Genomic DNA, 27,858 nt, shown 5'->3' with positions numbered 1-27,858 from the left:
TGTAGATCTTCACAAAGAGCTACTCCCACATGAATTACTTTGGCGGGAGAGGGAAAGGAATCAGAGTAAGTGTAAAGGAAAGCAGCCCTTTTCCAGCCACATTTATTCATATTTTCTCTGCTTTGAATTTTCCTTTTTACAAGAGAAGACTTTATTTTTATGAATAATCTTTTGCTTTTTGGTCATAAGCAAATAAGTTCTCCAGAGTTCACAGAAGGTTGCAGCTGAAGTTGTGCTCATAGTGTATGCATGCATGCATCTTTAGGTTGTGTATATGATCACTTATTACTGTTAGCAGGAATCTAACAATGCAGGAAATGGAGCTTTCTGAAGATTTGCTAAACCAGCTTCTTGATGCTCTCTCTCACCTCTCAGTAATGGACAAGGCAAATATTTCCCCAAATATTACCTTAGGAATGTCAGCACAATACCTAAATGGCAACTCTTTTTACATGTCAAGTGGTTACCAAACCTTTAGTTTGTGTCTGTTCTGGCACTCCACTGCAAATTTTTTTTTGATGGTCATGTTTCTATTCCAAGGGGGAACCAGATTCAAGATGATCATTAGACAGGGGATGTGAATGTGTGTGTTTGTGTATTGTATTTAGTGATAAGGTGGTTGAATTTATGGTTGTTTTTCACCGGGTGCCACAACCAGAATACAATGCTGAAAAGTCTCAAAAGTATAAAGTGAAAGACACGAAAAGTTGAAACTAACTCCATGAGGTAGTTAGAAGTAATGCCAATTGCATGGGGTACTTTGCGTGATCAGACATGGGAAACTACAGAGAATCTACTGGTATTTTCCACTGGACCTTAGCAGAAGCTCATGGTTTTGCAGTTACGTTCACCATCACCATAGCCTCATTCTGTCCATTATACCTGGAGTGCCTCACTGTGGTGGGACCATACATCCCTGTCCTGACTCAAACATTCTCATACTGTAAATGCAACAAAGGTTCATAGTTCATCTCTTTATCTGTGTCAGTGACAATCCTTACAATCCATTGGTTGCTATTTTGGATTTTACCAGGAAAGTTCAACTGTCTTAAAAGATGCCACATCATGGAGTGGTCCACTGGTTCCTTGTATTAGCTCATTTAAGTTAACTGAATCATTGTCACATTTTGAAAGTAAAAATAAAGCTGATAATTTGTACATCTTATGTTAGTTAGAGGTGATGGTTCAGACCTAAGGCTATGGTAAAAATAATAGCGTTGCACCATAAAACCCTTTGTCTATAAAGTGAGTTAGACATTATAGGCCAGATCCCCAGCCAGTGTAAATTGATATAGCTCCATCAGCCTCAATGGAGCAATGCTTCTTTACACCAACTGAGGATCTGGCCCTATTTCTGCAATAAAGCAATGCTTTATCTCAGCATCTTAACTGCTTCATGAAGGTCAATGTCTGAAACACTCAGAGCTTGATCCTCCCACGGATACGTGACTGTGCTTGTGCAACAGCTGATTTTGTAAGACAAGTGGCTATGCACATCCACATAATCAGGAAGCATTATGAGCCCACAAATACTAGGGCAATGGATTGGCGCATTTGAGATGAATTATATGAAAACATGAGGTTATGGATCAAGAAAGAAACATTCGAATCAAGGTTGCATGAACACTATCAAGGTCTAGTTAGCATTTCTGTAGTTGAAATATGAAATCCTGAAAACCAATTCCCATCACAATGAGTGGAAACAGAGTTTGTAAATTGTCATTCTATGATTCTATTACACAGTGAAATTAACTGAATTATTTAAGTTCATTTTGGATGAAAACATTTTGGATCAATAAAATCTGTCTTTTTTGAAGCCCAAATTCATCTCTCTCCCCTCTTCAACAACCGGTTATTGTATCCAGGATGTGGATCTTCCCTTCATGTTCATCCTTCCTGCTGTCTACTCTTAAGCCATCCCCCAACCTATCCCAGTATTGCTTCTCCATGCTCAACCTGTTTGGTTGCCTCTAGCCTTCTTTATAATGAAATGCATTAAAAGACAGAGCAGCTGCAGTGATATGCAACTTATTGTTAGCATGTGTGCTCAGCTAACAGTGACATAATCACACATCTTAGAATAAACAGTCATCCAGATGCAATTTTTCTTTTTAATAAAGATCATGGTCACATCCAGCTGCACTGACCTATAGGATACCAAGAGCGAGTTTAGTGCCTGAACTCACTTCTCAGGCTGCCACCCTGGGCTAGAAAGCGACAAAGAGTCCTGTGGCACCTTATAGACTAGCAGACGTATTGGAGCATGAGCTTTCGTGGGTGAATACTCACTTCGTCAGAGGCATGCAGTGGAAATTTCCAGAGGCAGGTATAAATATGCAGGCAAGAATCAGTCTAGAGATAACGAGGTTAGTTCAATCAGGGAGGATGAGGCCCTCTTCTAGCACCTCAACTGCTACCCTTCTGATACTTGACACCCTGGGCTAGTGATTAGAGCTCTGCACGGGCAGTTGAGAAATAGAGGCTCCAATCTTGGCTCTGCCCCTGTGTGGCCTTGGATGAGTCAGCTTTGGCCTGACTGTCAAGAGCGCCGAGCACCCACAATTCCAGTTAAAATCAACCTATGTCTCCCCATCTGTAATATAGGATATCAGTTCTTACCCACTTTCTACCTGCCTCACAGGAGTGTTGGGAGAATTTTTGTAAGGCATTGTGAGCATATACACCTCTGTATAAATGTTAAGTATTACTATTATGCTCACTCCCTGAAAGAAGTGGCTGATGGGACTTGTGTTTGCCTTGAATGACTGCCCCGCCTCTCCTCCTCCCCCACCCCCGGCTTTAGGTGTACCCTACCCACACTTTAGCCCCGCCATGCCCATGAATACAAGGCCTGTCAGGTTAATTTCAGCCTTGATGAAATTTTTGTTTTCAACACAGCAGGTTGCTCCACCAACATTTGTTTTCTTGTTCCACTTAATCTGAAAAGATGCAGCCTAATGTATGATCCTTAACTGTGCACCAAGATGCTTTATTCTAACAACAGATACAGACACCAAACAACAAACAAACAAACTAGTCCTTATGGCTCAAATCAGTGCTCAGCATCATTTTGATTCCAGTTTTCATTCTTTCCCCTCTAGAATCTCTTGCCAAATTAAATATATTTTTTTAATACTGGGAGAGAAAATGCTGACATATACACGGAACTTTTGATCTTTAATGGCTGATCTGGACCACTATTATCCCAAGGTTTTATGAAATCACTTAAACTCAGTATCTGTTATTTTTCAGAGGAATTGTTTGAACAGCAATAGAGAAAAGAGGAAATGCAGTTATCTCCTTATAATGATACAGAGGTCTTCAAAACTATTTTATTCTGGGTCATACTATCTCAAAGTCCATTGCAAACATGTCTTGTTTAAAATACCTCTAGCAATAACATTCCAGTTACTAGGAAAAAAACAACACTTTAACAGGAAGGGGCTCAAAGATTTTGTTTAGCCTTTTACCTTTAGTTAGTTCAAAGATTAGTTGCCTGAACCAGTAGACCAAATCATGCAAGGTGCCGAGCACCTGTTGCTTCCATTGGTAGTTTTGGCACATTGTCTATATTTACATATATGCAGATGTGCATACACACACAGAGCATGTATGGTTTTAAGTTTCAAAGCACTCAAGTTTAAATGATTTTGAAGAAAAATAACAAACATGAGCCTTGCTTAAATACAGGTCACATGCAACAGTAATTCACTTTTACTATTGAATATTTTATCCAAGTAGGGTCACTCCATCTAATTATTCACCTGCAATAAAATCAAATTACATCAGAGGTATGCAAGCTGAGTCTGAGAAAGAAGCTCTGTTTGAAGTTCCCTAGCTAACAGCTTTGCAAGATCTAGCTTCTGCTGTTGCTACAGAGTTACCAGTTATTTACTGCTGCCTTGATATTGTAGAGACTGCTTTCTTCTGGCAACTGGAAGTCTCTACACTAGTATAATATCTGCATACTCAGAATAGGTGGACAGAACAATTTCTATGTGCTTGTTAGCATGCACATATGTGGGTTATATTTATGCAGATCTACAGGCACAATTTTGGAAGGTGGCACTGATAGCTCAGATCATTAGTTTCCTCTTTGGTCACTATCTACTCCATTTAAAATCTTTCCCCACAAGCTGCCTGGCTAGCAAATGTGTCTTTTTTTTTTTAACCACCAATGGATCTGTAGATTGCACTTTTAGGTTTAGTAGATCTGCAAGAGAGGTTGAGGGAAAGGGCTGAAGATACTGAAATGCACTGAGCCCATTCTTCACAGAAGCACATATACTCCTGTTACTTACCAGACTCCCGTGTGCAACTTCTCACCACTTCACTCCAGGGTCCTGCCCCGATGGCATTGAAGGCCTGAATCTGCAGTTCATATTCTACCCACTCCTCCAGATCCTCAACAGTATATTCCCTTTCCAGCCGGTCACTGATGATCTTCATGAGCACTGGAGACTGCAGATCCACACGCCACAATTTTATCCTGTAACCCACCGACTCTGGGTTGCCATTATATTGAGCATCCGGGAGAGGCTGGCCATTAATAATAAGAGGAGCACAAAATTATTGCACAGAATGGGTGGGCTATGCTTTTCAAATCATATGTCATTGCCTTTCGTACTCATATACTTAATAAATACTGCAAGAAGGTGAGAGAATTTGGGGTGGGGGGTGAGAGGTTGAGGGTTTATTATACATTTTGTTTACCTTTGTTCACCATTTATATATTTTTTTTATTTTGCATGTAATATTTTTAATTTTTTTTTCTATGCCACCCTACCTAAATATTTTATAGCAAACCACCTCTCTCTGCCCCACCCCCCACACCTACATACACCCCTCACTCCATATATGTGGAGGTAATACCAATATGGTAAATTGCAGAACCATGGGATAAATTGTGGAAACTAGTGATAAATTGCAGAGCCATGTGATAAATTTATCATGCACCTCAGACTGTTTCACTGGCCCTCTGCCTATTAATCCATCTAACTAGGATTTATTCTAACATTCCAACTCCCTGAGCAGCATCAGCCACTTAAAAGAAAAATTAACCTGCCCCAGAAATGTCATCACCTGCTCCACCCGAGTGTGGATTTCCCCCCCTTAAAACTACATCTGTATGAGCCCAAGTATGAGCAAGATTCAACACGGCTTCAGTAACAGGTTTTGTTGTATATTAACATTTCATAGCTTTAAAGTATTCTATCCTGAGGCCCAGTAGGACTAAAAACGTAAACTTCATTCAGTTGGAAAGAAGTTCCCAAAGGGTCACAAAACTCACCGGCTGGCCTTGAAGGGCAGCGATATCACACTTTAAAATGCTGACGTTATGCTGTGTTGAAAAGCTAAAGTGGGTCATTTTCAGAGGTATTTTGTGGCTCCCTCTGACCTCTGCACTGTTGGTCTCATGGTAAATACGACATCTCGCTTTACAGGTGGATGAATATAAAAAGTCCTAATTAAACTAATTAAATTAAAAATCCCCTAAAATGCTCTTGAATGAACCAGAGTACAGACCACAGATATGAAGGTGTGATATGCTATTAGAGTGTGACTGCAGGGGTTAGGGATGAGTATGTTACTCATATGTGAAGCCACGAGTGAGTTATGCAGCTCAATGACCAAATGAACTGTAATAGCTTTTCTATACATACTAATGTCCCATTTATAAGTCTGACGTCTCAGCCCTTCAAGGTCTAGACAAGTTCTGGGTGCCACTTGGAAGCTGGAATCTCGCCTTTCCAATGAACTACTGCTCCTGTCTAGTCACATTTGTGGGGGAGGGGGGAGCTGCAGGAGGAGGAACTATTTTGGGGTCAGATTTATAATGCAGAAAGGAGACTGTTTGAAGGGAGCTAGAATATTAGAGTAAATCCCAGTGAGATATTTTCACGGGCAACTGAGGCAGTCAAAGGTGCATGATAAATTAATTTGTGAATGGCTCTGCAATTAATCATCTGGCTCCACAATTTATCACATAGCTCTGCAATCGATCACCTGGATACAGTTTCCACCTAAGTGGTGTATAGGTATATATGGAAATACTGTGCTCTCAGTTACACTGGCATAAAACCAGAGTAACTCTCTAAATATTAAGGGTGCTATATACCAGTGTAACGCAGAAGCAGCATTTAACTTATTACAATTTTAGTTCATTAACAATTTATCATTACAACATACTTCTGTTTTTTTCCTATGGACAACCCATTTCATCTTCTCTTCACCATCATGTGATCAACCTTTTTTTTTTTAAAATGATCTCAAAGGGCCCACTCCCAACTAGGGTGACCACATGTCCCAATTTTATAGGGACAATCTCTATTTTGGGGTCTTTTTCTTATATAGGCTCCTATTACCCCACCCCCATCCCGATTTTTCACATTTGCTGTCTGGTCACCCTACTCCCAACCTAGCTAACATCTCTTCATATCAGTATCGGCAAGATCACCATATTTTAGTGATCAGAACTCAGTAAAGAACTCTGTGGAAAGAAGCAGCAAATTAGCTGAAGTATTCATATTGCCTGTATGTGCTGACTGAAGCTGAGAACATGGAGAGCCTCAAAAGCTAAGGCACTAACATCTCTGGCCTTTTACACAAGGCGTATATTTCCCTTGTAAGCTAGGGCAGTGGGGAATTGAGGTGATAGTAAAGCACTTAGATAAATCTCAGATTTCAGACAATTTGGGAAAGGGAATATTTTTGCAGTTGCTCTTTGGGTCAAATGCATGAAAAAGTAATTCATGAACTTTGGACACATTCTCTGGAGAAACTGACACCTCAAATGTCGACATCTCCCCCAGACTCTCCAATTTACATTAACTCACCATCCATCGGATCCACAAGCTAGTCTCGCTGGCAGTGCGTACAGTAACGCTCCCTGGTGCAACATCTGGTGGTGCCTGCAGTGTCTGGATGACACGAGATGGTTGGCTGAGTGGGCTTTGGCCGACAATGTTCACCTGTCTCATCCGGAATCTAAAGCATAAAGAAAGCATAATGCAAACATGTTCCAAAGCAAAGCTAACCTGAAAACTGAACAAATGCTATTTCTTGTCCAGGACTACACCAATATGAAAGAAAACCAGGCCATCATCAATTTGAGACATAAATGCCATTGCTCATGAATGCCCATTAAATTCATTGCCTTGTCCACTACTGCAACAATGGCAAGATCCTCAAAATTAAACTAATTTAGTGTCTATTAGAAACAGACGGGCAACATAAGGCGATTATGGTAATTATACCAAATTTGAGGAGATTATGCCAGCATTAACTGATTTTCCCTTGAGATGCCTTTGTGTTACATTCAGAAAGGGTGTTACAAATATCAGTATCTGGATATCATAGTGTCCTTACAAATATCAGAAATGCATCAGTTATATTTCCCTTCAATGGTCAATTCAATGAGGGCTGATATATCTCTGTGGACTGCCTTGTCTTCTTTCCTATACAAGAATGATTAAGTCATTTAATATGGATACACAGCTTAAAAGCCATCCTGTTTGCTCCAAATGATCTCTTCTACAGTAGGAGTCCCTGTAAGGGCACGAAAGCCTTTTTCAACTTCATAAGGAATCACAAAAAAGTTAAGACTTGCTGTAGGCTTCAGATACCCACAGGTGACAAACACAGGAGGGTCTTGCAGTTCCAAATATTTGAGGCTAGCATGTAGCTGTTCAATTTGTTTATATTAAACAGTGGAAATCTGGCTCTAATGATTGGACTTAGATAAGGGTTGAGCTAGACTATGTAGCACCATTTATCTATTTGCTTTGATCACTTTAGGAAGTGCATTAAAGGCAATTCATCAAACAAACATCATCCTTAATTTCACACTCAAACACTGGCAAAGAGTGTAGGAAAGAAGCTCAATTGACGAAGACGGTCTAACTGATAATTAGCGCTCATGATTTGTCCCTTCAGCGTGCTGTAACTAGAGCTGGCAGGATGATCACTCTGTTTTGGACTCAATTTTTGAGGTTTTGAAATTTGCAAATTTTTTCATGAAAAAGGAACTGTGTTGAAATGTCAGAGAGAGAGAGAGAGAGACCGTGAGCATGTAGCTAGCCTGGCAGTGGGGCACTGGCCAAGGATGTGGGAGACCCAGATTTAAATCCCTACCTCTGTCTTAGTCAAAGCAGAGTTTTTTTTATCCTAGACCACTCTGCTTCAGGCAGGGCAGGGACTTAAATCTTAGTCTTCCACATCCAGGCCAGGACTCTAACCACCAGGCTAAGGAGTGCAAGAGGGTCCCACCCTACGCAGCTCTAGCACTCTCCTGACCATTGATAACCTCAAGGATCTGGTGACAGCTGGGAAATTCATCTCTTTCAATGATCCTATGAAGAGAGCTGAGTGAATATTTACTTTGCAGGCAATTTGGGGAAAAATGGTTTGGGGCCAAACTGAAAATAATGTTTTTTGAAATTTTTCAGCAAATTGAAAAGCTTGAGTTGAACCTCTAGGAAACATTTTGGCAATGTTGCAAAGTCTTAGCCCTGAAAGTTTCTGTTTAGCTTTTCAGGAATTTTGACGAAAGGAAAGGAGGAGAAGATTCACAGAGGAAGAGGTTGTGGTACTGCTACATCCCTTATTAACTTTAGCCTTCAGCTGGGATGGAGGAAACCTGGGCTCAGCTCCCCCCTCTACCTAACATAGGGACAGGAATGGAACGTGGATCTCCCCCATTCCCAGAGAGGGGCCTAGCCACTGGGCTAAGGGATATTCTGGTATGAGGCTCTCTCAGTCTCTCCTTTTGAAGCTGCCCCTTTTATATAAACAATTACAGAGTCACTGGAGCAGGGATTTGAACTTGTGCCTCCCACATCCTACATGAGTGCCTTAACTACCAGGCCATGGAATCCTTTTCACTCTTTTTCTTTGGTCCAACGACTATCCATTGTCATCATGAAAGACTACAAAGACATCCTGATAATATTTTTTTTTCTAAAATTGCCTTATTAGAAATCTCCCACATCTGGAAATAGCTTTTAGAAATTCTTGGCAGGTCCGTATGTAACAGATACAACTGAGTGGCAATATGCTCTTCTGGGGAGGAAGAGTCCAATATGCTCTGGTGGTTTTATACTAAAATTAAGAAAATTAGTATACAGGTACTGAACTAATTACAAACAAGGTGAAGATCTTATCGTATGTATCTTATTGCTTAGCAATTCACACTATCATGTGACCCAAGTGACAGGCCTTTCAGTGGTGTGAAAGTAGACAGTGTCTGTAGCAAACTGCTTTGCCCTGGCTGCCAGAAGTCCCTGATTACTAAGTTTTTTATTAGAACACTATTTAATATAGGCATTTTCCATTAGGATTGGGCATCCCCATTCTCAGACCTTGTTTATACTAGAAAACTGCATCAGTTTAATTAAATTGGATGCACTAAAATCGGTTTAAACTTTACATATATTGATTTATCTTAATTTGGTGAATTCCTGTAAGCAAACCTTTAAAGTATAGAAGCATCTTTAAACTGATGTAAGTGTGTAGATAGGAGATTGTGACAGTTTAACTAGACTGATTTGTAATCAGTTTTAGTTAAACTGGTGCATCCTTTCTGACAAGGCCTCCACCTCTTGATCTAAGAAGTTACTCAATAGCCCCATTTAGTTGGTTTATTCCGCTTTGCATCACGATTAGTTATTTTACTATGCATCAGTTAAAATTTAAATGTGCTAAACACATTGTATACTATTATGGGGTGTGAACTTTTGCCTTTCATTCATATTGCAAACTACAGTCAGCTGCTTATGAATAGAAAAGCTTCTCCATGCTACAGTTTTCTAGGATGTTGATACTGCATTTAATTACCAGCTCTTCTCACCTGTAATGAGTGTATGGAATGAGATTTGGTATCTCCAGCATCTGGGCATCAGGTTCGTTCTCCACCTCATATAGACTCACCCACTCCTCCTCCTCTCCTAGAACACCAACCTATAGTTGAGAAGTGCAGGAACAAACGTTAACCAGACAACACAATGTCCACACTGGCAACATGTGTAATTGCTGCAGTGGAAGGGCGGACACCTTTAAATCAAGAGTAACTAGCTAACATTTGTTTTATGTGCTGTGGCACTCACCAATGGTAAATATGAAACAGTGGCACTTCCAGCCTGCCTTATCTACTGCTGAGATTTCACTTTTGATTCACTGGTGAGGCCTATTGCAAAGACACATCATAACCCAGAGTAAAGAGGGCTAAAGCCATGTTTGATTCATCTGCATATTAGTATCTAGAAGGCAAAAGTGCTGGCTAGTGTTATAACAAAAATGAAGAGTTGACTTCATCAGAATAAATTTCAGTAACTGATGCAGATTAGCCAGGTCTGAGTGGAGGCAAAGCAAGGGCCCCTCAGTAATGAAGACAGAGAACAAAAGACGACAAAGAACAAAGGAGCTTTGTGCTGCACTGAGACCACACTCCTCTATACGCAGCGCTCTGTATTAACTAACCACTGTCTGTGGCCAAGAGCCAGCTCGGCACAGCCCCTCAGCTAGCGTACTGCTAGCAGGGGCAGAACAGTCGTGGGAATTTAAAGCATTACATTCCACATGCCATCTCCAGGTGAAAACTGAAGTAGGAACAGTCAGGACTTAAAAGAGAGACACCAATGGATAAGAAGGGAGACAGGGTCTTTCACTGGGTCTCAGAAGCTGACAGCAGTAGGCTGAAGACTGGGCCAGGCCTGACAGAGCGGTAGCAAGGATCTTGGGAGGGAGCTGGAAAAGAGAGTGAGGAGGATGAGTTATTAGCTTGGTGACTCAGGAGTGCAGCAGAAAGGGTCTCAGATAGAGCCCTCAAATATAATCTTACACCCGCTAACACCACACTGTAACTCTGTATTCCACTTACCCTTCTGTACCTCTTAAAGAGTAAACCACAAGAGTGCTCACTTCCCTCGTTTAATGGCAACAGACTCTGGACAGCTACTGTGTTCTAGTGTACATTGTCTATCATGTGGCCCCATCACCGTAGTATCTAGCACTGCTGACTATTTAAAATAGAAATAAATTTCTACCTCATTCTCTCTTTCTTCCTATAGGAGAAGTAGCTTGATTAATTTATAGATTTCTTGTTTGTTTGGGTATGAGTTGGTGTATTGTGTGTCTATGAGCTTGTGCATGGAGAAATTGAGAGAAAATTAAACTGAAGAAATGAGTTTAGCACTTGATTCAGAAAGTGGCTGGTTTTGTCATCATTCTGGCAGACAACAGCTTTCATGAAGAGTCATGGTCACGGATGGAGAGGAGGTCTCTCAGATACCTAGGGCCAGTCCCAAGGATGTCAATGATAATTTCACAGAAAAGAACTAGAAGCTTCTTACAGAAAAAATAAAGTCTGGGAAATTTTGAACACTCTGTGCAAAGATCCCAATTCTTTATATTACAAAGATTTTTGCAAAGTACCAGGGCACAGAAGCATAGAGAAGGCATCGGAAGTCATTTCTCCACTCTGAAAATGAGCAGCCCCAGACTGAGCCCAAGGAATAAATATCTGATAAAAAGATAAGTTTTCTTTAACAACTCCAAATGGGGAGGGTGCTGAATGTTTAGGACAAAAGCAGAGAATACTTTCTAAAAGGCGTTTTTGATTAATTTTGTAGGAAATCTTTGGTAAATGGTTATTTTTGCAAGACTCCTGGCTCTTAATGATATCACCTCAAAGCGCCACAGTAAGTACGTAGTAATAATCCACAATGTTTCAAAGACAGCAAAATTTCTTTTTCTGTCTCCTGCAGTGATTTAGATTCTTTTTTTAAAATCTTAAGAACAATAATAGCCCTTTGGAATATTTATTGCACAGCAAAGCACACCACAGGTTTAAATCCATATGCAGCAGCAGGCAGGTCATTAATACACATTAAGGACCACATGGTTCAACCACAGAGGCCCATGAGACTTTGTAAACAATTGACACTGAATCAAGCTTGAGAGGTGTCCAATTCCCTGCCTGTATTGCAGGTATGCATTTACCAGCTGGCTGTGAAACTGGAGACATTAAGGATCTTTCACTGATTGGATAACAGTGATGGTTCTGTGTGTTTAAGATCTTGGCAAGACTCAGAAAGGATGTCCCAAGTGAGACCCCACATCAGAACAAAGCTTTCTCTATCAGACAAGGATGACTGGTGCAGTCTCTGAGAAAAGGCAGACCCAGGACCAGTCTGGCACATTGGAAGTTTCCTCACTCGAAAGCCAGCTGGGTAACAGGTGGCATATTACCTGCTTCAGGGCCCTGGAGGCTATGGGCAGAATGGCTTTACAGACAGTAATTATTAACCTTGCTTAGACCTGTACACTGGTGAAAGATAAAAACAGGGAGGGGGATGAAAGCAGGAGGAGTAGAAGCAAACAACTGCAGGAGATGCTCAGGTCTCTCAGTAGAACTTTGAAGAAAAATAGAATACAGACTCAGAGAACTCCTTTTGTGGAAACCTGCCAACATCCCACCCATCTTCCAGTATCCTGGTACCAGCAGGAGGGCAACTTTCCCATACAGGGCCTCAGCCTACCTCCACTGAAGTTAACAGTAGGACTCTGAGTGCACTTCCCCTGTATAAGAGCCAAATGAAGACAACTGGAGGGTGTTGTGGATGACTGGACAGACAAATACTGTTGTAGGCCACTGTTAATTAGGTAAGAATTTATGAATTTAGCAGTAATGTTAGGAATCAGGCTTACAACAGAATGTGTAAAGGTGGGCTTTTGTTTTAACTGTTTTGATGTCTCTAACAGGGTCCCAGGTTCCATACACAGAGATGCAGAACTTTTTTGGTGATTCATCCTGATTCGTGGTTTTAGGACCAACCCTGCACAAAGATGCAGTTATTTTTGCAAAATCATTCTGGTGTCAGTTTAGAAGGGTCCTATCAGCTTCAAACAAAGGAGTATAAAAGGAGCTTCCTCAGGTAGAGATAACTGAGGGCAGGGTCAGAGGTGTCCTTCAGGGAAAACAATTCTTTAGGAACAGGAGGAAGTTTAGGTTAAGGCTTATGTTTTGTTGTTGTTGTTTCAGATAACAATAAAAGCAACTCTAGGAAAGGATTAAGACTGGAAAAGACCCACACAGATACACGTGTGTACTGCGGTAGAAGCAGCATGGGAATGCCCCCTGCTTATAATGACCTTTGCAGACCTTTCGGTTGCTATCTGAATGTAAACTCTTCAGTGCAGGGGACTGTCTTGTAGTTTGCCTCTGAACAGTGCCCAGCACAATAGGTCCAGAATCCTGACTGGGGCTTGCGGGTGCTACAGCATTACAAATATAATACTGCCCATCAACTCATTCCTTTTAAGCCACTAAACATCAGCCATCACCTAACGATAGCTATTGTTCATTTCCAACCAGGGCTGCATTTTGACTGATGCCCTAAGTGCTTAAGGCTCCATTCTGTTGCCAAACTCTTCAGCCATCCAGTCCCTTTGCCAAGGGAAGTATCCCGGAGAGGGTAATGCTTTTAGAAACCAGACAATATAGAACAGTACCAGATTTATCATTCCAACCAATCATCGTTCAATATTGGAGTGAAAAATCAGAGGGGTTCGCCTCTTCACTTTTACGAGAAATGCTAATACAAAGAGTGGAAATGGTTGCAAACCTGGGAATGGTTATCAAGTACTAACCGCTGTAAATGGAACATGTTTCCAGGGGTATATCTACACTGCAATTAAAACCCCCTGGCTGCCCCGTACCAGCTGGATTGTGCTTGTGGGGCTCAGGCTAAGGGGCTGTTTAATTGCTTAATAGACATTCAGGCTCGGACTCTGCGAGGTAGGAGAGTCCCCGAGCTTGGGCTGCAGCCCTAGCCCAAACATCTGTACTGCAATTAAACAGCCCCTTAGCCAGAGCCTGAGTCAGCAAGCACAGGCCAGCCATGGGTGTCTGTCTATAGTGTAGACATACTGTATATGTTCTAGAGGCAACTTGTGTTCAGCTACAGTTCATGGTATGTCAGTTTTCATTGCAGAGGTTTATAAGCAGGCATTTGAAGTCACTTTGGGAGGAAATTTGGTACAGAGGTTGTCAGCCCAGATGCAATATTTTCCTTACAAAAGAATACTTAAAATTGATTCAGCCATTTTTGATTTAAAGATTGGCAAAGGTATAAAACTGTCAGAGTTCCAGACACTTTATTTACCAAGCTCTAAAGTGAAAATGACCTCAAGAGAAGTACCTTATACAATGGATGAATCTGAATAGCTCCATTGACACTGAGGCTTTGATTTAATCCGTGAAATAGGAGTAATTCTCAGTTAATGTTACCACTTCATTCTTAACTCACTGAGGTTATGGCTCCATATTGTAGTAGCACTTAAATATTTTCCTGGGTTGAAAAATCTGTTTTCCAGTTATGACAGTGTTCTCCATTATAAGTACAGGAAATCTCTCTCAGACCAGCAGAAATACTTTGTGTGTGCTCTCTCGTTCAGCACATACTCCCCCAGTTCGGAGACCCTGTGGTCGTCTCGTAGAGCCTCCTATTGCTTAAGTGTGGCACAGCCAGTGCTTCCTGCCTCGGTTTCCTTCCTTGAGGTAGGTCTCCTCAGCCTTCCACACATCGGTCAGTTAGGAGATGTAGCTTGGCCCTCCAGCCAAGTCACAAACAAATGTAACCCCTTCTGAGGTAAGAAAAGGCCCAACAAACAAAAAGGTTCTTCCGCCCTGGTGGGCTTTTCTTCAGCTTGACCTGTGAGCCCCTGTTCCTCTAGGCTACCTTTCTACCCTTCCCCTGTTCCAGTATAGGACATTCAGCCTTTCGGGCTAGTTCACCTGAAGTACTGTTCTCAGCTCCTGTTGAGCTCTTGCATCCTTCCCTGCTCCACGATACAGCACTGGCCCCCAGGCTGGTTCCTCTGGAGCACCCAACTTTCTGCAGATCCTGGCTCAGGGCTTCGGCAGGAGTGATTCCTCCCCAAACTGAGCTCTTTCAGCTCTTTTATGAGGATCAGCTGTTCATTAGCCTATCACCTGACCCCCTTAGTCCCCATCCCCTCAGCCAGGGAAGCAGCTAATTATTTATGACTAGGGGAGGGGGGCTAGCCCCTTCTCCCCTTAAAGGGGACAGTTACACCATGACATCCTGCAATACCTAACCCCAGTGGGATCTCATACTTTGCCACAAGTCTTCTACTCACTTTGGGACAGCATTATTGATACCCATGGTGAATCAAACTTGGCAGCTGTTAATGTAATAATAATCTACTAAATTTTTGATGGGATGGGCAAAACACCCAGCAAAACATTCTCGCTGTGGTGTCATTTACACATGACTCCTGTCAGAGTCCTAGGAAATCTGGCAAGAGAGAAACAGGATGAAACTAGGCTGCAGCATGGAGAGAATCCAAACGTGAAACAATGAGGAACAACAGCCAGGATCTAAAACATATTTGGTGGGGAACTACCCCCCAAAATCAGTAGCATACATGCCCTTTATATTAGGCACTGAATGTATCTTGGAGTACATGGTGGTGTGTGGCAATATGAAGGATTTATTGACATGAGTTTGCGATGACCACATTACTCATCAGTGGCAAAGCCACAAGTCAGTTATTCCAAACAGATGTCAATAAAGCCTTCATGCCCACACCACACTCTTCTCTACTTTGCCAATGCTGGTTGTTTCACAAAAAAAAACAATTTTAAAAATGTTTTTAAATGGTCTTCTGACTATTTTTTGTACTTCTGGTTTGGAAATCCAGTTTGCTTCAGTATTATGGGTTTAACTGTACAAAATGAAAGAGAGGAAAACTACTGCTAATAAATTTTAATAAACCTCTTAAGAAATATGACATGTCGATTTACTATAAATCAGGGTGATGAGATTTTAATGTTTGAAATCGCAATACCAGACAAAGTTAGAATTAAAGGTCCCAGTTCTCCTTTCACTTTCCTTGGTGCAAACCAGGAGTAATTCCATTGACCTCAGTGGAGATACACGAGTGGACAAGAGGAGGGAATCAGCATACTACTTGCAAGCTGGGATTTCAAGCTCCCCAATGTTATGAAACAAGTGTTTTTAGCTCAAAGAGTTTATGCATTTAGCTCAAAGAGTTTTAGACATTAAAAAGGTCACTCATCCAAAAATCAAATATAACATGTCCTGCACCTGCTCCTATCTGACTCAGCCTCCTACCACATATGGGAAGAAAGAAGGAAACATTTTGGTGGCAGGGTGTTGTTATATATACACAAACAACTAGGGCTGTCAAATGATTTAAAAAATAATCACAATTGATCATGAGATAAAAATAGTTGCAATTAATCACAGTTTTAATCACACTGTTAATAATAGAATACCAATTTAAATTTATTGTAATTTTTGGATGTTTTCTACATTTTCAAATATATTGATTTCAATTACAACACAAAATGGAAAGTGTACAGGGCTCACTTTATATTATTTTCTTTGACTACAAATATTTGCACTGTAAAAAGGTAAGCAAAAGAAATAGTATTTTTCAATTCACCTCATACAAGTACTGTAGTGCAATCTCTTTATTGTGAAAGTGCAACTTACAAATGTAGATTTATATATCTATATCTATATCTATATATAAAAACTGCACTCAAAAACAAAACAATGTAAAAATTTAGAGCCCATAAGTTTAAGCAGGCTGGGGCATACGAATGTTTAGCATATTTGGCATGTAAATAACTTGCAACGCCGGCTACAACAGTGCCATGCGAATGCGTGTTCTCACATTCAGGTGAGATTGTAAATAAGAACAGGGCAGCATTATCTCCCGTAAATATAAACAAACTTCTTTGTTTTAGCAATTGTATGAACAAGAAGTAGGACTGAGTGAACTTGTATGAGGCAAACTGAAAAATACAATTTCTTTTGTTTATCTTTTTTACAGTGTGATTAATCGCAACTATTTTTTAATCTAGTTAATTTGTTTTGGGTTAATCATATGCATTAACTGTGATTAATTGACAGCCTTACAAACAACAGATGGAAGTTGTTTGTAGAGGCTCAAAGATTTGGAATGTTGGAAGGAGACCCAGTAGAGATGGAATAGTGGGCCAAGTGCAGGAGAGGAATTCAAAAGTTCAAAGTAAATTAAACTTATTCCATGGTTGCAGCAGCAGAAATAAAGGAAAATAATCTCCTGGTTACCAAGTTCCCATAGAACACATGCAGTGTGAGAGTACAAGTTCATACTTAGATCAGCTGAGACCTCAGTCATGCTTTGTCATGAGCCCACATTGTTGTACTGCCCCCGGAGCTACAGCCTTGCATAAGTCAAATTTTGCATAAGTCAGGAACGTATCTCCGACAATTATGCCAAAAAGAAAAAAAAAAGCTTACGGAATTTACAGAACTTTTTCCGTAAGTCCGGATTTCCATAAGTCGAGTTTGTGTAACCCAGGGGAACATCTGTACTGCAGTTTCCTCAGACTGACGCTTTATTCTAAATTAATCAGTACTTTTTTCATCCATTCTTTTTATTGTATAGCTTGGCTGCATACAGTTCACTGCAAGCAATTAATTCTCAATATTTCAAATTTGATCCATGCTAGCTGGTTGTGATTGCTCACATAAGTCCCCTGGTTTTACATCTTTTCCCTGATTATAAGAGTTACACACATCCAATCTGGTTTCATTCATTACAACAGTGGTTTTCAACCAGTGGGGGTCCGGCAGACTATGTCCAAGATATCCAAAGAGGTGCGCACCTCCATTTGAAATTTTGTAGGGGTTCACAAATGAAACAAGGTTGAAAACCACTACATTAGAATATAAAAACAATGACCTCCCTCACTGAAAACAACTTAAAGAGCACTTTTAATACTGCATAAGAGAAAGCTAGTGATCCAAATATACAGCAGGGAATAGTACTCCATGGTATGTATGTACATTGCACACCCACACAGCTGAGATGGGTTTGTCAGGTATGAAGCTTAAGGGGAACTCCAAAGACTTTAAAAAGATGAACCCCCCCCCCCGCAAATTATTTAAAGTTCCTAAATTTAACTAAGTAGCTACTAGTAGAGTCCTACCGCTTGTATTTCTTTTTTTTTTTAATATAACAGATATTGTGATGTGATATATGGCTGGGACTAGTCCAATAATTCTGACTGACACAAGTGGTCTCACTAAAGACCATCAAACTATTTATAATGAGTAAGATTACTCCCATAAATAAGGATTGCAGAATTAAGTCCTTGAATTGTGTTGGAGAATTTTATGTTTTCCAAAAAATTATAAATAATAAGTTTAAGAGATACCCTAATCAGTAATCTAGCATTGTTCTTGTGCAGACTAATGAAGACAGTTTCAAACAAAACAATGCATTGCAAAATCAATTTCGTCCTTGCTTATATGCCAATACCTCCATTCAGAGTTCTGCATTTCTCCTGGAGAAGCTGAGGACATCACTATCAATGTAAAGCAGCATAGAGAACTCCATCCGCCACAACTTCTCAGGTGACAAAGATTCCACAGGCAGCAGAAATACAGAAGTTTGAACCCAGATATTGGCAGGTAGTAAAACCTTCCTGTTCACATTATGGATATTGACTTCTGATTCTGATCGAAATTACACGAGAGTAAATCAGCAGCAACTCCTCAAGTGCTCTCAGTCATCCCAGAGGTGATGGAATCCAGGACCAGTGTACAACCTAAGGGACAATACTGCATTTATAACAGGTTGAAGGCCAGATCCTCAGCTGTGGCAGCACAGCAGCCTTTGCAATCCTCTGATCATGAAGCATTCTGTTCAAAGGCTGGAGCTAAGACATACATTAGAGCAACCTAAAGGCTACTCAAATCTGCTTTAGCTACCAATAGCCTCACCCCATTTCCCCTGGCAATGGCCCCTACACAGGCAACCACTGAGCATCCCCCTACAACAGGGGAATCATTTGGAAGCTGGAGTCTCTGGGCACAGGAACTATTATGTCGCTATAATGCACAAAGAAGCATTAAGTGGTTTTTTATTTTAATTTTAGGACTGAAATGTAATTGTATTGGCACAGCAGCTATTACCACCATCATGACTGCTGCAGAGATGACAGTTTAAAACAGTTTTGTGATATTGTAAAAATCAGATGTTTAAATTTGATTCTAGTTGATAGAAACAGTAAAAGCTTTAGATTTGAAAACCACAGGCTGTTTCCATGTATGCTTTAACTGTAACATTCAAATGTAAGTAGAAATGACAAAGGAAAAACACTACCCTAAAACAGAGCCTCTGAAAAGGTAAAATATAACAACACGAGAAGCAAAAGAAGCTGTTCAGCTCACTGTACTGCTAGAGGCATGAAGAAAGCCTTGCTCAGACCAGCAATTTCTATTTTTAAACTCGCAGTTGTTTCCGTGTCATGGCATCAGGGGCTTTCAGCAGACGCACCAGTGACTGGAAACATTCCTTCGGTAATTCATGAATGATAAATCTTGGGCTCAAAGCATCCCTGATTTAGCTGGGTTCTTTTTCACAGAATGTTACAATTAAAGGGGGTCCTTGTCCACAGATATAATGCTATTAAAAATGCAGTTAGGTCAGTGAATGGAAAAGATCAGAAAGACTATAAATCATTACTGTGGGCTGTAACATAGTTTTAAAGCCTTAATGGGAAAGTCCTCCCACCATATCGAGTCCAAATAGCTGGGTTTGGTGCAGATGAGACATTCTGAGAGAGCAATGGTAGAAGGAATCCTTCCTCAGTCCCAGGCTGCACAGCAGTATGAGTGCTACTCCACACTCACTCCTGGTGAGCCCCTTTCCATAGAGGATGATATGGCTGGTGGAGCTGTGTTTTCGCAGACACTAGTCCCACTCCTCATCCAAGTCCTGCATCTCCCCTGGCCACAAAACCCCTCTCTGTGAGGGAGCGTACGCAAAGCTTGGCTTCAGAGCACGTATACTGTGTGGATTCCTGTTGGGGTTCCAAGAATCCCCTTACCTGGCACAACAAAAGGCCTCTAAGCTCTGTTGGCATCTGAGACCCTCCATGGATGCGGAGGAGAGGGTTTTACCCTTAATTGTTATGAAGCTGTTTTAATACTTTGAGATTCATTTTATTTCAATGGTGTTTTGTGATCCAACATAGCTCACAAATTAACAAGTTCCCAGCAACATCCTTGTGGTGTTCCAGAATGTGCCAAACCATCAGATTGTAGGTTTCACCATTTCACTTTGTAATATGCAATAAAGTGTATGTCAATGGATCAAAATGTACCAATTAGTTCACAATGATCTCATTACCAAGTGAATGAATTGTATCAACATATCTAAAGTGGTGACACTGATTGAAGAAAGCCAACATTTGGTTTTAAAAACAGATTATATTATTTATAAAGATTCGTGGGCAGAAAAGAAGCAGCACAACTCATCTGTCAGGAGAACTGAGATACGTACATTTCCTCCAAGGCATAATGATAGAAACCAGGAGGAATATTGTTTAAAACTAATGAGGGAGAGAATTCACCCTATACATATCTAAAGACCTGGATAGGAAACACAGGCATATTTCATTACATGATAACACAACCTCATTAATGTTTGGACATTTGCTATATAAAGCAATTCATCCTGTTCTTACCCTTTGTAGCCTATGAACTAATACCCCAGGTATAGTACTTGGTCTGTAAACTCACCTAAAGGAATCTGAAATCAGGTTTCCATTACTAAAATTTTTCAAAGATGTTGGACTTCAAACAGAGTTTGCTTAGTTTAGCGACAAAGAGTCCTGTGGCACCTTATAGACTAACAGAAGTATTGGAGCATGAGCTTTCGTGAGTGAATACCCACTGCATCTGACGAAGTGGGTATTCACCCACGAAAGCTCATGCTCCAGTACTTCTGTTAGTCTATAAGGTGCCACAGGACTCTGTTGCTTTTTACAGATCCAGACTAACACCCCTCTGACGCTTAGTTTAGGTTTCATCTTACGTTTTCCTGAAAATACATACAAAGCTTCTTACATAGGTCCATCTGAATTATTCAAAGAATGAGACTCCTCAGATATATATTATGTGTGGGTCTTAAGATATTTACCATACAAGAAACCTTCAGTTTGCTCCTGAGTTTCCTTTGTTGATCGTTTTGTTCTTCCTGTGCACAAAAATTAAAACATACAGATGACCCCTTTCTCTCCCTGGTTGTTCCATTGCCATTTCTTGGCTAACGCTTCTGAATTCTCTTGGGTTTTAACCTCTACTTTCTCTCCCAAGAAACCAAACATCACCAAAACAATCAGTCCAGTGGTCACTTGTTCAAGACCTTGTATCTGAAGCTGATCAAAAATGTGATTTGAGTAGCAGTGGAAGATTCAGATGATCTATTACTGATCAGAAACCTCAACAGATTTCTGTCATGTACATACCTGCCCCTCTACTATCCACTTGGAGATGGAGGTTTTCCCATCATATCCAGGCCGGAACTGAAGCGTGGCAGAGCGAGGACTGATGTTAGAAATAACCAGATTAGATGGGGCACCCGGGAGTTCTGTAGAAATTAAAACAAATTAAAAAGGGTAGAAATACTTTGGGATTTAGGGTACAAGTAGGCAGATTAATAAGTAGACATTCAATATTTCAGCAAGTAGTACAGTATATCACTTATAATAGAGCAAATTTAATTTTGCACGGACATATATAATTATATTATTATTTATACTACACCATATGTATGCATGGCATTTTACAGACTAATAAAATGACATATCCCTGTCTTGAGGACCCTAGAATCTAGATTAATATTGCACCACAAAAGTTACATAAGAAAAAGAGGCATGGTCTAGTGGTTAAGGTGGTCTGTAAATCTGGGCTCCATTCCCAGCTCTGCTAGCAAATTGCTGTGTGACCTCAAGGAAATCACTTAAACTCTCTATGCTTCAGTTCCCCATCTATAAAATGGAGATAATATTTACCTACCTCATAAAATGTATAGAGGTTTAATATATAAATTGATAGCAAGAGAGTGATGTCCTGGTGTCTGACTGTTGGGTCTTGGTCACATGCTCAGGGTCTAACTGATCACCATATTTGGTGTCAGGAAGGAATTTTTCCCTGGGTCAGACAGACAAAAAACCCACAAGATCTCTGTCTTTCTCTGCGCTGTGGGACATGGGGCACTTGCTGGTTTGAACTAGAGTAAATGGCGGACTCTCTGTAACTTGAAGTCTTTAAATCAAGATCTGAGGACTTCAGTAACTCAGCCAGAAGTTAGGGGGTCTATTACAGGAGTGGGTGCGTGAGGTTCTGCAGCCTGCAAGGTGCAGGAGGTCAGACTAGATAATCATGATGGTCCCTTCTGACCTTAATGTCTACGAGTCTATGAGATGGAAGGTTCTTGGAATAGGGTAGCAAGATTTCTTAGTAGGTGTTGGAACTTTGCAGAGAAATGTTGACCAGTATCTGCTGACTCAGTGTGGCAGATCCGGTTTGTTAACTACATGCTGGATATAAGTTAGGTGGGAGTGACTCTTTAGGCAGAAGAAATGGGAGTATAGGACAGAGAGGTCTCTGTAGAGAAATCCCATGATCAGCCAAGCATAAGCAGCTTGCTTGCCGGGCTGGTGCCTGGAGCCGGCCCTGGCTCTAGGATGTGGAACTACTTCTTCTACAAGATCTCTCGCATGCCAGCACTCTCCACTTCTGTAAATATTTTTTTATTTGTATCACACAAATATCTTGCTGTCCAAGTGCACTGCAGTTCTAATCCTTACAAATAGAAAAATCTTTCTTTGTTTTTAAAAAGCATCTAAACTCCCTTGCCCCCAGAGTTGTGGGTTTTTTGGATTTTTTTAATAACGGTCACTGCTCACCCCATATCTGATGTTACTTTATAAATGCAGAAAGATACTATAATAAGTATCTATTTTACTACCTTTCCCTCTCATTCTTCCATCCCTTCTATTCTTTTTTAATTATGTTGTACTATGCCTTCGTCGTTAGAAATAAAAGCGTTATTATTACCGTACTCAGGAAACCAGTGTTTCCTGGAATGCAGCCGCACACAGGAGTCAGTATACTTTGGGTCATTCTCTGTAGTTTTACCAACCTGGGGGCACTCCAGAGGAAATGGTAGAGGAGGTGACCAACCCAGTGCCTTTTGTAGTCATAGCTGCCACCTCAATAGTGTAGGTCGTGAGAGACGACAGCCCAGTGATTTTGTATTCAAGGGTTGTGTTGGCTAGAGTGCGAGCCAGACGAGATTCATTCCTGCTGTACACCTCCCAGGAGATCTGGTAGCCTAGAAAACAATTACACAGAAGTCAAGGAGTTGTAACAATGGTGTGTTCTTTGTCTTCCTGTGCATGATAATCCAAAGTTCACAAATGTGGTGGAACACTTGCTGCTGGTGGACGGTGGAGAGTTAGCTGAGGGTCATGTTGCTGGCTCTCCTCCAGCATGGATACCTTTTTACAGAAAGGAAAACACACTTAATGCATTAAGGCCAATTAAAAATAAATACTTAAGTACTTTTCCAATACTACTTTTCCACATGAGAAATTATTGTGGATGTCACTGGGATATCATGTGACCATGAAATTGCAAAGGAGAAGAGAGGTGGTCTACATGGAAGAGCCTTCTATCAGAACAAGTAGGCCTGTTCGCTTGACAGGCCTACTAAAAATTAAAATTTTCATCTAAAACTTTGGTTGCCAAATACACTTATCATGAAACTTTTTTAGTAAGTGTGTCTGTGACATACAATGTGTAATTTTGAGACATTTTAATATTTCTTTAACTCTAAATCAATCAAAAATCAACCTTTTATGCTGTAAAAGGTGTATGCTGTGTACCTTTTACAGCATACACAATAAAAAGGTTGAGGAACCCCAGAAATAATCTTTCTCTGAAGGGTGGGATTTCAATTTATGAACTCTAAAAAATAAATAGGAAGAGACACTGAAAAATTCAAGCTCTTCTCACCAGCAAGTAGTTATAAAATTCAGTGAAAAATCTATGCGCAGCTACCAGGGTGACTCCTTTCCTAGGTTGAGGATCTAGAAATACTTACAAATCAGATGATAATGATCTTGCAGGAACACGGTGGGACTCTTACAGAAACAGAAAAACCTCTACTCCCCATATCTTCCTGCTGCACAGACTTTTTAGCAAGGTGAATCGTTATCCTGTCTTTTAAAACCTAGTGTAGCCGACCTATCATCCTAATCCCTACAAAGCCTGACCCTCCACCTCATTCTTCTATTGGAACCAGCCTGTTAAATATTTTCCTTCTTATCTCTTTTATATCTATTTGCCTTCCAGGAACTTCCTAAAGTTTCTACAGCCTGATTTGTTCAATTTTGTCTCTGAATGTGTTTGTTCTCCTCCTCATTCTCTTTGTTTGCTCTGCCCCTTCCTACACCTATCACAACTTTATTCTCCCTTGAGCCCATTTGAACCTTACTGTGTCAGCCCCTGTGATTTGGCTCAGGGCAAAAAAAATACATGCAGCTCTCGAAATCAAAGGAAACGGATGTGATTCAAATGAGTATAAGAAAGGAACTCCTCTGACTGTACTGGGCACACACTGGTGAGGGAAAGGCGGGCCTTCCAACCACGTGCCTTCCTCAACATCTCCCAGTGCTGAACTCGGACAACTCACATTGTTTTCAGTGATAACAACATAAGTGACGAATACGTACAAGTTGAAATAACAATGTGCAGTGATTTTAATCAGAAGTGTTTACTTCAGAGAAGCAACATGATCTAGCAAATTAGATACTGGAGAGGGAACCAGGAATTCCTGAATGCTAACCCTGGATCAGCGATTGAAACACTCAGTGCCTGAGTTTCCCCCATCAGTAAAATGGGAATGATAATAATCTACTTATATCTCAGAAGTGTTGCGGGGTTTCATTAACGTTCATGAAGCGAGCAGTATTATTTCCCAGAGAGATCATACTTTGTATAGCACAGATGGTTAATGAAAAAAAAATCATTAAGAGCAGTAGTGGGTGGGTGTGGTTCTGTGGCTGGCAATGCGCAGGAGATCAGACTAGATGATCATGATGGTCCCTTCTGACCTTCAAGTCGATGAGTATGCAGACTTTGAAAAATGGGTCTATTGACCTATTAATAAAGGGTGAAGGTCACAGCAACAACAGAGTAAGAGCAAGGCTCTCCCCACTCTTTGCTGCCCAGTGGTGGGGTTATGGGCAGTGTGAGCTCACAGGGAACCTTTTCATCCCTTGCACACCTCAGAGGAGAGCACTCTGTGCTGTCCAAGTAGACCAATATGGGGGGGTGGGGGGCGGGTTGGGAGATGAACCAGGAAAACTGCACTTATGCAGGATCTTGCGATCAAAACGCCTGCATGGGGACACACAATCAGTAGCCACTCTTAGCCCAGAAGCTGCCAAAGGGCAGTTCACAGCTGGGGTAGTGGTCAGACAGGAGTTGCACTGCAGACCTATAATCTGCCCATGATTTGTGGAGAGGGCTGATATTTTCTCCAGTCCTGCTTAGCACCCTGATTATTGAGGCTGTGTGTGGGGAAGGGAGAATTTCACCCATAATGCACAAACAAAATAAAACGTTTGAAGATTTTTTTTTAAACTAAAAGATAAATAAGGTATTTGCAATGTTTTTCCTATCCATCTGTGCCCAAAGGACAAGTGACAATATCCTGTCCTAAGTTAAACAATGTGAACTTTCCTCTGCTGATGTAGTATGTTTAGGAGCAGCTTTGGCTAATCACCAAATTTTGAGGGTTCACCTCTGTACATATTATGGGTTGCCCATCACTACTCCAAAGCCATACTGTATTTGGAAAGAGATCTAGTTTTGCTGCATATCAGGCATGTGCTATTGATGCTTTTATTTACTGAAAAGAGAGTCTCCAGGAAAAATACACCAAGATGTATCATTTACAATGTCAATCTAGAGCAGAAACAGAGGCAGCAATTCCAATAATAAAATGATTAGAGTCTATCCATATAAAAACACAAATCAAATTACATACACACACACACAAATAAAGCCTAGTGAAACCAGGCAAGATAAAAACAAACACACACAGCAATGAAGGAAAGAAACTCCAAAAACAGTATCCAAAAGACACAGCACTTAAGCACCAGTGACTGACAGATGGGCAGAACTTTGGGACTTGTGGCTGGAAAAAATGCCCTCTCTGTTTTACAGACATAATCTATGCCAGGGATGTGGGCAGTGGAGTCCAATGGGCCTGGGCAGCAATTGTTTCATCTGGTTTGAGTGTAAGTGAGAAGACAAAAGATAACACAGAGTTTTCCTCATGCTTTGGCACTACACCTTCTCCCTAAACTGCTGCCTAACCAAAACTAACGACCAGAGGAGTTTCAGAAATAATTTTCTGTTGATCTGGAGTAAATTCTCTACAAGAGACCAGTACATCCAATCACAAACTGTCCATCTACATCCAGGCTCTCATAAATCAGAGTTTACTGAGGGAGAAAGGAAGATACTGAAATTTACAATGAGAGCAATGGGCAGTTTAGCAGAGCAGGCTGGCTGCCTACCTTGCAATGCCCCCTGTGTTTTCCTCTCATCCCATGCACTAGAATTAAAAGGGAGCCATAGTAAATGATATCAATGAGCAGAAGTGATGAAGCAGTGGCTTTCTAAGCACTCTTACATCTCCAAGCAGCACTGTATAAAGGCCTTGAGCTATTCAGGGAAATGAATGGTTTTGCCATCCCTTTCTCCCAGCCTTAACACAATGCACACCACTAAAAGGGGAAGTTATAAACCTTGGCTGGCATGTTTTTTCCTGCCTGTATTTCCTCATAAACAATAGTGCTTTTTTTTCCCAGTTCTTTTCTTCTAAAACAATTTACCCTGTATATGAAACAGCCCATCATCTCGCTCCATCAGGTTTCCAAATCATTCTGGGGGATGGCAGCTTGTTTCCAGCAGAGCAGTTCTGAAGTAGCAAATGTATTGTGATCTGCTATGCAGAGGGCAGATTGCTAATTGCAGTGTTAATTTGGAGGGAATTGTCAAAGCAACACTGAAACCGTTCAATAGTAATAATAATATTATCTTATATTTGTATAGCACCTTTCACCCCAAAGGAACCCAGAATGCTTTACAAACTTCACATAGTTAGTATGTTATGCTAGATATTACAGTGATGGCAGCAAAATAAATGACAGGCTACATCGGATTAGTAAAGATACAACCAGGAATCACTCCCCTGTCCCAATACCAAAATGCACTCACCTCTGGGATAGAATAGGGCAGCTGTTTGAAATAATCCCCACTATTACAGAAGCATTTATGACAGGAACTAAAGAAGAATCTCATATCCACTCCAGAGTACTGGAACAATTAGATAAACTGAACATAGCTACTCAAACTGGTGAAAGTGGCTGAGCCTTATGAGAGGTAAGGAGATTACAGCTGAAAATGATATGGCTAATGTGTTTCATTACACATTTAATTTTTATACTTCACTTGAATTCATGTATACAACTGAATACATGTAACTGGTAAATATTGGAGAAAATATTTATCTTTAAAGTTTATCCTCAATGAATGTCATGGTCCAAAATTTTCAAATATGAGTGCCTAAAGTTAAGCATCTAAACCAGGGCGGCTCTAGCTTTTTTGCCGACCCAAGCACGGCAGTCAGGCAGCCTTCAGTGGCTTGCCTGCGGGAGGTCTGCCGGTTCCGCGGCTTCGCCTTACCCACTGCCAAATTGCCACCGAATCTGTGGGACCGGAGGACGTCCCGCAGGCAAGCCGCCAAAGGCTGCCTGACTGCCGCCCTCGCAGGGACCGGGAGGGCGCTCCCCCACGGCTTGCCGCCCCAGGCACGTGCTTGGAGCGCTGGTGCCTGGAGCCACTGCTGATCTAAACCCATATTTAGTTTCCTAAATAAGTGCCCTTCTAT

The 27,858-nt window shown here is 40.9% G+C and overlaps 1 protein-coding gene across 26 annotated transcripts in view; it reads right to left on the bottom strand.

Annotated features, from left to right (window-relative positions):
* SDK1 (sidekick cell adhesion molecule 1) overlaps positions 1 to 27,858 on the bottom strand; it is a 664,468-nt gene that overhangs the window by 101,972 nt on the left and 534,638 nt on the right. For 24 of the 26 annotated variants that reach the window (XM_044979056.1, XM_044979053.1, XM_044979052.1 and 21 more), the window contains 6 exons: positions 23,035 to 23,226; positions 21,356 to 21,477; positions 21,028 to 21,084; positions 9,848 to 9,957; positions 6,837 to 6,987; positions 4,302 to 4,539 (listed from right to left, as the gene is read on the bottom strand). In XM_044979056.1, coding sequence (XP_044834991.1) covers positions 4,302 to 4,539; positions 6,837 to 6,987; positions 9,848 to 9,957; positions 21,028 to 21,084; positions 21,356 to 21,477; positions 23,035 to 23,226 — 870 coding nt within the window. The remainder of the gene's footprint in view (positions 1 to 4,301; positions 4,540 to 6,836; positions 6,988 to 9,847; positions 9,958 to 21,027; positions 21,085 to 21,355; positions 21,478 to 23,034; positions 23,227 to 27,858) is intronic. The other 2 variants (XM_044979062.1, XM_044979064.1) reach the window with 1 other exon arrangement.

Source organism: Mauremys mutica, chromosome 11, assembly GCF_020497125.1.
Source record: "Mauremys mutica isolate MM-2020 ecotype Southern chromosome 11, ASM2049712v1, whole genome shotgun sequence".
NCBI lineage: Eukaryota > Metazoa > Chordata > Testudines > Geoemydidae > Mauremys > Mauremys mutica.
This window is presented reverse-complemented; position numbering and strand designations above follow the sequence as displayed.